This window comes from Chlamydomonas reinhardtii, chromosome 3, assembly GCF_000002595.2.
Source record: "Chlamydomonas reinhardtii strain CC-503 cw92 mt+ chromosome 3, whole genome shotgun sequence".
NCBI classification, from domain to species: Eukaryota; Viridiplantae; Chlorophyta; class Chlorophyceae; order Chlamydomonadales; family Chlamydomonadaceae; genus Chlamydomonas; species Chlamydomonas reinhardtii.
In genome coordinates this window covers 2684580-2694893 of record NC_057006.1, presented here as the reverse complement: position 1 = coordinate 2694893, position 10314 = coordinate 2684580, and the positions used below count along the sequence as shown (strand labels likewise).

The window sequence follows — 10314 nt, the reverse complement described above, 5'->3', positions numbered from 1 at the left end:
CTGGCAACAGTGATGCATTCACATTTAATCCTATCGCTTGCCTTTGGCATACACTGTCTGGCTTATCATACCCCTCTGCTTTCAAATTCGGCTGGGACCCGCGCAAAAATCCGGAACCGGCGTGCAGGCGAAGTCCTTACTCCTTAGACTCCTTGCTAATAAGTCAAAACCATTGCAAGCAGCACGAAATGTGCCCAGGTCAGAGCAGCCTCGCGCCAAAACAACAGTACAGTGCCAAACGCCGTCCAGCATGTGGAATGCCAAACGCTGGGTTTGAACTCAAACTTAGCAGTTTGCTGTGCATGAAACTGCATCCGTTGCTTCCAAGAGGCACGTGGCGCATGTCATGAACTTGATGCCAGGCAGCAGGGGAGCCCGGGGCGCCCGGGAAGTCATTGCCCACTGACCCGAGGGTCCTTCGTGGAGATGCCAACCTGCCAACACCGCGGCTCATCGACAGGGGTTGGTGCCGAGCGATGATTGCGTTTGACTCTGCACATCACTTGCGGATGTGCACCGGTGCGGCACAAGCATTCAACGCTCCGAGGGTTTTGCGGGTCAACGCTTGCGTCACGGTTTTGCAGCTGACCCCTTCCGAACCCATCATGAGATTTGTGTGGTGGTACTTACCATCTAGTGAAAAGGTTTGGCGCACACATCGCAGCGCGACGATCGCTGAATCGTGTAACGCACGGCATTTCCGTGTGCGGCTGCATTGCGCAACTGCTTCACTTTGCGCGTATAAGCAAACTCCTCCCTTGGCACTCAGCACGTTGTTACCTGCAAGATTCAACCACTGAAGCGTCCGCATATTATTGGTTGCCATCGAAGCTGTCGCGCTGGGCGCGCCTGCTGGCCGCAAAGTAAGCCGCAGTAGCTGCATTTCTTGCCGCTCAACGCTGCAGCAGCAGGAGTGGTGACACGGTGAGAAGCAGCGCTTAGTGGTGGTGGCGGGGGAGCTGGGCGGAGCCGCGACCCACGGAGGCGCCGGCCGGCGACTGGAGCACAACGCTTCGCTTCGGCGCTGTGCCACTGCTGCAACACAACTGAACATAGGATTCACAGCACTGTTGCTACTGGACGCCACGTCGAGGCTATCGCAGCTATCCCAGAGGACCGCCGCCGGAGCCGGGAGGCCACCCCTCAACGCACGCCGCCGTGTGCAGCCAGCCAGTCGGTCCTTTGCCGCCGGCGCAATCAGCACCACCAGCAGCGCAAACAGCCGGCACACACACAGACACCGTACAGCAGCTAACTTGCCAGCCCAACTGCATAGCAGCAGCTCTCCGCCTTTCTACCCCACATCACCCACCCACGCACCCAAGCCTCTCCAAGCCACCGCTCCCCTCACCTCTCCCGCTGCAACACACGCCGCACCATGTCCTCGGCCCTGGATGAGCTGCGCTTCTACGGCACCCTGGCCGCCACGCTGCTGGGCCCGCGCTACGACCTGGGCCGCGTGCCGGGGCCGCCCGGGCACCCGCTGCTGGGCAACATCACCGCAGTCATGAGGCCCGACTACCACGTGCAGGTGTGCTGACGACCGGCGGGGCGGATGGGGGTTGGGCGGGGGGCAAGGGGAGGTGGGGGACTATGGCGCGGAGGAGTTTGGGTGGGGAAGGGATTTGGTATTGTGTGGGGTGGGTGGGGTGGGGTGGGGCAGAGGGTTCAGGGGCTGGGTCGGTGTCGAGGCGGCAAGGGGTAGGATGATCATGACCCGGGGGGATAGGAGCGTGTGCGGCTCAGCTGCTGCTGGCCGCGCGCCACCACAGCTGCCGCGGCACTACCCTATGCGCCGCTCCGCACCAGGAACAGCACCTCCCCCCACCGCACCGCATCGTGTGTCACGCCCACGCACCTGACTGCTGCTGCCCGGCCTGCTGCCCGCCAGATGCTGGAGTGGGCCAACACCTACGGCGGCATCTTCAAGTTCAGCCTGGGCTTCCAGCCGGTGGTGGTGGTGTCCGACCCGGCGGTGGCGGTGCAGGTGCTGGGCCGCGCGCCGGGCCGAGCCATCCCGCGCAAGTGCGTCGGCTACAAGTTCTTTGACCTGGTGAGTGCGGGTAGGCGCTGCGCGTGTCGGCGTGTGGAGGAGGGGCCGGGACCGGGGCAGGTTAGCACTGGTGTTGTAGGGAAGGGGCGGGCCGGGGTGAGCCCGTGCGCGAGTCTCTGGCCAGGCTTGGGCCGGAGTCGCATTTGGGCGGGCCGGATGTGTGCATTCCGCGTATCCGCAACCATCGCCGCAACTGATGCTATGGCCCCTGCCCTTTTGCCCTGCCCCTGCCGCCCGCAGGCCACCAACGCCTCCGGCGCCCACAGCTTCTTCACCACCAGTGACGAGGGCCAGTGGGCGGCGGTGCGCAAGGCGGCGGCGGCGGCGTTCAGCTCAGCCAACGTCAAGTGAGTGGGCGGTGGGAGGAGAGGTATGGAGGGGACTCCCCACGCTTGCGGCACCCTTGCGCACGTGTGTGACTTGCCTAGCATCCATCGATCCCCGGCTCAAGCGCCTGATATGCCTCCACCGCTTCTGTTCAACCGCCCCGTTGTAATCTCCTGCTACTCATGCTCCCTCTCCCTCCCGCTCGCTGCTCCGGATGGCCCTAACGCCGTCGCAGGAAGGCGTTCCCCATCGCGCTGCGTCACTTGCTGCTGGTGGCGGAGTCCCTGGACCCAGCCGGCCCCCACACGCCCGGCAACCCCTACCTCGACCTCACACACCACTCCCAACAACAGCACCAACAACACCAACGGCACCCGCAAATGCAGAAGGGTGACGGTGCCGCCGCCGCACGCATGAGTGGCGGCGACGGCAGCGAAGCGGCGCCTGCAGGCAAGGGCGACAGCAGCAGTGGCGCTGCTAGCAGCAGGTGGCTGTGGCGGACGCCCGACCTCAACTGGATGCGGAGCGGCCTCAGCCTCGGGTTCCGCCGGCGCAGCCGCAGCCGCCCCGGCAACAGCACCGCCGCCGCCAAGCCTGCTTCTACGCCGCCAGGGAGCGCTACTACTTCCACTGGTGCTACAGCCAACGCCACACATGCGGCAGACGCAGCTCCCAGTGCCAGCAGCAGCTTTGTGGACCTGGGCAGCAGCTGCGTAGGTGCTGACAGCAGTGCGAGCCTCGCCTCTCGGTCGTCCTCGCCCTCGGCCACCGCGTCTGCGCCCTGCTCCTGCGGCCGCTGCGGCGCAAACAGCCCGCGCCGCGCCGTCGCCGCCGCCACTGCCACTGCCGACACTAAGGGTGGCGGCGCAGAGCGGACGGCCGCGGCGCCGGCGGGGCCGGCGGAGGCGGAGGAGCTTGCGGCGGGCGGCGTGGGAGCGGGCGCGCCGGGCGCTGCCGCTGGCGGGCGCTCCATCCACAGCCACCCCTTTGACTGCGGCACCGACGAAACGAGCAGTGTAGACGAGACGCCTCCGCACGCCACGGCTGCACCCGCCGCCGCCACCTGCACCGCCCCAGCCGGCGCTGGCAGCGGCAGCGGCAGCGCCACGGATGCCGGCACCAGCGCTAGCGGCACCATCGACGCGGAAAGTAGCACCGGCGCCGGCACTAGCGGCAACCCTAGCGGCGGCGGCACAGGCGGCGGCCCTGCTGCTGTGGTGGACATCCAGGAACACTTGGAGCTGAGCCTGCTGCATGTGTTTGTGGAGGCACTGTTCGGAGTGACGCCGGAGGACTTCCCGGGTAGGTGCCGGGGACGGACGGAGGGGGAACAAAGAGGCGAGGCAAGGCGAGGCGGTCTGGGCAGACGGGAGGGAGGTTGGTGCCAATTGGCGCCATTCAGTGCTTGCTACTCTGCTGTTTCTATCTCGCCAGTATGTGCTAGCGCACTGTCTGCTGACTGGGCACTGACACGTCACCTGGCTGCTCCCTCCGACCCATATCGCCTTCGCACCTCACACGCTCCCCGCCCACCACCTCCCCGCCCGCCTGCCCCCTGCTCCTCCCTCCATTCCCCCCTCTTGTCCCGCCCCTCCCGCCCTCCCAGGCCGCCAGGTGGCTGCCGACATGAACCTGGTGCTGGAGGAGGCCAACAGCCGCCTCAAGGTGCCGCTCAGCGGGCTGGCAAGAGCCGTCACACAGCCGGTGGTGGGTGCGGGGCTGGGGCGGTTATGTGCCCGAGCGCAATGGAGTCGGTCCCAATAATAGTCAAGGAGTCGTCGCGGGACTGGCCATGGGGCGGGGCGGACTGGGGCCAATTGGGTGAGGTCGGGTGGAGGGAGGGAGGGACAGGACACGTGAGTCGGGGATTTGGAGCCAGGAACTCAAGGGCTTGGGGAAGCGGGGAAAAGGAATGGACCGAGGAGAACTGGGAACCGAGGGTTACGCAGGCACGCCGCCGCAACCCCCAGTCTGACGTGCGACGCTGCTAGCCGCCACCCCTCCTCCACGCACGCGCACACGCCCAACCCCACACAGGCCCAGGCCCGCATCCGCGCCGCCCAGGTGCGGCTGGCTGCGGTGTACGGCAGCCTGTACGACGTCATCCGGGCCCGTGGGCCGCAGCCCGAGGCCGTGACAGACCTGTGGGCGTGCCTGGGCCGCGTGCGACACCCCAGGACAGGTGGGGGGGCGGTTGTGGCGTGTGGGTTGACGCGGGTACGTGGGGACACAGGGAGGGGGTGGGGGCACTGCTGGGTGGGTGTGCGCGCGGCACGCCGCCGCGGCCCCGAGTTACTGACTCTGGAGGAAACCATGCTGCAACTCACTTGCCCTGCCGCATGGACCGCGGCCCGCAGCACCTCCACCGCGCCTGCACCAGACCTCCCCCACCTTTGCCCTAACCCACCCTTTTCTTCCTTATCCAGCCACCAATCACGGACTTCGCTCGATACCGCATGCTGCATTGCCCCTCACCGAGCAATCCCTGCCTTGCCTGCCCTCGCCGCCGCCGCCAGGCGAGCTGCTGGGGCGGCAGGGCCTGGTGCCGGAGATCGGCGCGCTCATGATGGCTGGCTTCGACACCAGCAGCCACAGTGTGGCCTGGGCGCTGTTCGCGCTGGCCGCCAACCCCGAGGCGCAGCAGCGCGTGCGGCAGGAGCTGGACGGCAGGGGGCTGCTGCGGAGGCCGGGTGAGCCGCCCTCGGCAGTGCGCGTGTGTATGTGTGTGTGTACATGTACGGTGCAGCCTGTGAATCCAGGTTCTGTCGCTGCCCCCAGGTCACACGCACCACGGCTTGGCCCGCTTGCAACCCTTGCTTGCAGCCCGCATGTGATCCCCTGGGCCAGCACGGCACGGCACTGGGTCGCTGATGCGTTGCTCGCTATTCTGTCCATCCACCCCTCCTTCCTCTCCCTCTTGCCTCCCTGCCGGCCGTGCCGCCCCAGGCACTGCCGCGCCTCCTCGCCTGCCTGTGCTGGACGACCTGCCGCAGCTGCCCTACCTCAACGCCTGCATTGACGAGGCCATGCGCATGTACCCCGTGGCCGCAACCGCCTCCGTGCGGTGGGTGAGAGGGCGCGTGTGTGTGTTAAAAGTGTGTCGGATACAGCATGGCAGCCCATTCCTCGCCTGACCCGCTGCACATCTACCCACACACCATCCACTCTTCACTGCCTGGCTGCCTCACCCGCGCTCCCAAACCCACCCCTGCACCCCCGCAACCTGCCCCACCTGCATGCACAGGGAGGTGACGGAGCCGACGCGTGTGGGTGACTTCGTCATCCCACCCGGCGTCATTGTGTGGCCCATGCTGTATGCGCTGCACAACAGCGTGCACAACTGGGACCAGCCAGACGTCTTCAAGCCCGAGCGATGGCTGCAGAGCAACGCCGGCGGCAGCAGCAGTGACAGCGGTGGCAGCAGCAGCAAGGGCGGCAACGAGGAAGCGGGGGTGGCCGGTGCCGGTGGCGGTGGCGCGGGAGGCGCTCGTTCGGCCGCGGCTAACGACGAGGGCAGCGGCGGCGCTGCGGGTGGCTTGGGCGGTGGCGGCAGTGGCGCCAGCAGCAGGAGCGGCTCCTCCGCCGCCCTGGGTGCGGCGGCGGCGGCGGCGGCAGACGGCGGCGGAGGCAAGGGCGGCGGCGGCGGCAAGCGCTACATGCCGTTCAGTGACGGCATGAAGAGCTGCCTGGGGCAGGTGGGTGGGTGGGCTCTGGGGGTATGTCGTGGTTAGATTCCGCCCCTCACCTTTCCCTCCCTTCTCCCGCGCGAAACTTCCCTCATGCTTTCCGCCCTCCTCCTCCCGCCGCAGGCTCTGGGGCTTATGGAGGTGCGCACCGCACTGGTGGTGCTGCTGGGCAGGTGCGTGCGTGCGGCGCCGGGGCAGGGGTGGGCGTGGGGGCATGAGGGGGAATGGCCTCAGTGAGATGACGCAGGGGCCAGCAGGATGGACAGGAGGGGGCGGCAGCAGGCGGACTTCTACACACAGTGCGGCCATGCCTGCCCCTCCCTTCTCTCCTTTTGCTGCCCACTCCTCCTCGCCTATGCCTGGCCCCCTGTATGGCTCTCCGCAGGTACGCGTTCGCTCTGGACCCGGGCCACGGCGGCGAGGCGGCGGTGCGGCGCAGCATGATCATGTCGCTCACACTCAAGATACGCGGCGGCCTGCGCCTGGTGGCTACGCCCCTGGGCTGACGTGCCGGCGTGGAGGAGGCGGGAGGCAGCAGGTGGAGAAGGAGCTAGGGGTGATGGGGCAATGGGAAAGGACGGGAGCTGCAGAGCGACTTGATGAAGGGGGGGATGCAGCCATGCAGGTGGGAGCAAGGGGGGTGCATGGGGTGCCGCCGTTGGCGGCCCAGGTCGCAGGACGCAGAGATAGGGTGGCTGCGATGCTCGTTTAGTTCCGGGGATGGAGCCAGTGATGAGTGCAGACTCGGCAGGTGAGCGTGGCTGGAGCCGAGAGTGTTGGTTGCATTTGTGATGTTGTGTTGGGGGCACACACATGGCTTGAGAGGTCCGGACCGCATGGAACGTGTATGGGTACATGCCGTATCACGGCCTAGGCGCGGTTTGGTCGGCTGTGTGTTTCTGTGATAGCGGTGGGCACCGACGTTGTTGGGAGGGCCGTCGTGGAGTGTTCGCAAACACCAGAGAGGAGGCAAGCGTTCGAGCGTGGGTGCCGGTGTGGGTTGCGGAGCGAGGCTCTGAGGTTACGCGTTCGGCCCTGGGGTGGGCGCGGCACGCACATGGCGGCAGTGCGCCACGGCTGCGCATGCGGCGTGGGCAACTGCAGGGCCCAACCTCAATTTTAGACTGCCATGGTTCGACAGGGAGTCGAGGGAGTGGTTTACAGCAGCAGAGGTGTACGTAGCAGTTGCGGTAGCTAGGACTTGCAGTGTGTGCAGTAGTTGCAGTGCTTTGTTGGGGGCGGCTGTGAGGAAGAACCCATGAACAAACCAGGCGTGACTGCTGCATCCATCAGCAGGCGCGGCGTTGTGTGTGATACCGGTGTAAGCTTGCATACCACCCCTGTTGTTGTATACGGAATGGCGAAACGAAAGAAACCCTAAGAAACCTGATGCTGGAAACGATCAGCAGACCGCCATGACGCTGCGCTCACAAAGACTCGGCAGCGACAGGCTGACATGGGAGGGGTGGTCGTGGTCATGGCTGAAGCACTGGAAGGAGGGCAAGAGGTAGGCACGACGGGGCGGGGGCTGCGAGGCTAGCGAAGACTGTAATTGGGTTACGCTTGGCTTGCGCCATCCTTTAGGCCATCAATGTATCGATACAAAAGTGTATGGAATTTCACCGGCTGCAGCGTGGCCATAGCATCACGCGCAGGTCGAGTTCATTTCGGGTTCCCAACCGCCACTCCCGCCAGGCTCGCACAACCAGTGGCATTAGCTTGGTAAAGACAATTGTATTGACAAGATCTTGCAGTACAGTTAATGATCAGCTGCTATAGCCACGACCCTCTGGGGAAGTTAGGCGCCCTCCGTCACTGAGTTTTCGAGCTGAACCGCGGCAGCGGGCTGCCTGGAATTTTACGGACGGTGCAATTTCTATCAATAGAAATCATCAGATTTAACGCACATGTGTTTGGGGATGGCTTAGGGCTTTCGGCGCGGGAAAAAGCGTCACTCGCATGGGGCGAGGGCGGGGGGCTTGGAACCGAGAGCCACCGAGAGCCCCTCAAGAGGCGCCCGGGAACCTGTGCAAACATAGTTCAGTCAAACATAGTCAGAGCAGCGCTTGAATAGCGCGCCTGAGACACGGACATTGATTCTAGCCAGGCTAATTTAAACCAACCTTGCAACACTCGAGACTCGCGTCAGTCGAACGAGGCCCCCAGGCCCCTACGCTCAAGGATAAGGCGAACGATACGCTCATTTGTATAATAACATTGTCATCGGCTGCTGGACAGCGAAGCCCGAACGTCGCGAGCTGCTCGTCTGTCAGAGGCTGATTCAAAGACAGGTGCGCAGTCCTACTGCCATTTAGACTGCAGGTTGCTTCACAGCAATCTTCTGCGCCTATCATTTGCTAATGATGCAACAGCTGGAGCAGGAACAGCCGTCGGTGGGCTCGCATGTTTGATTGCCTCCGGGGCATTGTTGCCCTGCCTTTACAACACGACGCCTGCAAATACAGACACATATTTGTATGCATTACGAACAGGTAACCTGTCGTCGAGGATGCCCATTCTCTGAGGAGAATGGCGCCTAGAGGAGCAGTGTGGGCGGTGGGGCTAGCGCTGCTTGCGCTGGCCAGCACCGCCACGGCGCTGCCAGAGGAGTTCGCGCTGCAACTAGCGAAGGGCAGGTGCGTGATACTGTTACACGGCTGGCTATGAATACGTGGACGGTCGATTCGCCTGCGATGCGCACCGGACCGCGCAGCGAGAAGTTGTAGCAGCAGTCGTTGTCAATTCGGACGAGTTGCTGCTGTCTGCGGCAACTGAAGTGTCGCAGCTTACCAGCTTTCCCGGTGTGACGACATTCCCACGAGATTCCGTACTGTGGGAGGCTAGCGACTTCCGCGCAAGCCCAGGTGCTCATGAGGCATCGCCGCAACCTGCGTGGAGTAGTAGGCGCATGCGTACATGGCATACGCTGGAATCCGGGTACCGTACTTCTAACCGCGCGTTCGCACAGCAGTCAGCCAAGCACGGGCGTCTGGCAGTCTGGGTGTCAGCATCACGCCGCACTAGCGCTGCCCCAGCAACCGGCCTTTGAATGTTAGGTAGCCCCATGCGTATATGCGAGACATGTGCTGCCATCTGCAACGTGTACAGAGCTATCGGCTTGCCGGCCAAGCCGCGTTGCACCTTGACTCTTGAGGGTCCCGGACTCCCGGTGCCGCGCGTTACAGTCGTCTCCGCTCGGCCCTCACCACGCATTTCCCCATGCTCCTTGCATCGCAACACATTTCACATTTTCTTTCTTCAAAATTTTTGCATGCACAGGACCCTTATGTCCAGTGGAGGGCCAGCAAGCTCGCCTACGCCCAGCCCCAGCCCCATTCCCCCGGGCTGCGAGCCGTACAACGAGTTTCCCGGCTATCTGTGTCCCTCAGGGAATAACTGCAGCTTTACGCCTTTCTCGCTTGTGTACGCTGGTACAATCTCAAAGGACCAGAACTTCACAGCCTGCTTCACTGTCAAGATAGCGCGATGCGCCCCTAATGACACGGTGAGTGTCCGGGGGCCTCGTGCTTAAGGTGTGCGCGTTGCAGCCTTCCGAGTGGCCTACTAGCCGGCTGGCGTGAAGAATAGAGGGACCCACGTGTTTGCCTGCCATGCACCCTACCCCCCTTCTTGGACGCAGTGCTGCAACTCGGTGTTCAACAATGTCGACAAGCTGATGATCAACACCAGTGAGTACGGCAGTCGTGGCGGATCCCGTCCGGTAGCTTGAGGGGCGCAAGCCAGGCCGGGAACGCCTCTGCAGGAAGTGCCACGGTTGGTGCCTCCAGTCCCCACCGCTCACCCCGTCTGCATCCCACTCCCCCCCCCCTGCGCGCACCTGACAGAGCTTGAATGCAGCGACGGCTTTGAGGACATCACCATTGACGGCACGGTCGTGCCATCACGCTTTGACTACTTCGCGTCGGGCGTGTCCTCGCTGACCGCCTACGACCTGGCCGGGCTGGGCCTCATCCGCGAGGGCGCCCAGGTCTGCGTGCACATCAGCTCGTGCTGCAGGTACGTCGCGTGGCTGTTGCAAGCGTGGTGTGGTATGCAGGACTGAGGATGGGGTTGTCATAGATACGCTTACGCTACCTGGGGTGCAGGGCTGGGCTGCGGCGGCGCCGGCGCCGGCGTGCCCAGATCTCCGTGTCCAGACCTCAATGCCCGCATCCGCCTTCCCGCCCCCCAACTTCGCCCCCCACAGGAACTTCGCCGAGGCGTTTGACACGAATCGCGCCGTGGCCA

General features: G+C 64.4%; 2 protein-coding genes across 2 annotated transcripts; both read left to right on the top strand.

The window, feature by feature from the left end:
* The first annotated feature begins 756 nt into the window (after positions 1-756).
* On the top strand, positions 757-7630 carry CHLRE_03g161250v5 (uncharacterized protein). Its single transcript, XM_043060701.1, has 12 exons — positions 757-924; positions 1326-1531; positions 1892-2053; positions 2294-2400; positions 2616-3682; positions 3987-4087; positions 4418-4562; positions 4897-5070; positions 5327-5444; positions 5625-6075; positions 6190-6239; positions 6452-7630. Exons 2-12 carry the CDS (start codon positions 1379-1381, stop codon positions 6570-6572), a joined length of 2649 nt encoding a protein of 882 aa, XP_042925830.1. The 5' UTR covers positions 757-924; positions 1326-1378; the 3' UTR covers positions 6573-7630.
* A 486-nt stretch (positions 7631-8116) lies between these two features.
* On the top strand, positions 8117-10314 carry CHLRE_03g1611501v5 (uncharacterized protein; the record flags this gene model as incomplete). Its single annotated transcript, XM_043060700.1, has 6 exons — positions 8117-8357; positions 8559-8702; positions 9346-9571; positions 9707-9755; positions 9912-10083; positions 10274-10307. Coding segments are annotated over exons 2-6 (588 nt in total), but the record flags the coding sequence as incomplete, so codon positions are not given.

Coding starts and splice junctions, on each gene's coding strand:
- CHLRE_03g161250v5 (XM_043060701.1), top strand. CDS start 1,379: ATGTCCTCGGCCCTGGATGAGCTGCGCTTCTACGGCACCCTGGCCGCC. Junction 2,054..2,293: donor GCTACAAGTTCTTTGACCTG/GTGAGTGCGGGT, acceptor TGCCGCCCGCAG/GCCACCAACGCCTCCGGCGC. Junction 2,401..2,615: donor TTCAGCTCAGCCAACGTCAA/GTGAGTGGGCGG, acceptor ACGCCGTCGCAG/GAAGGCGTTCCCCATCGCGC.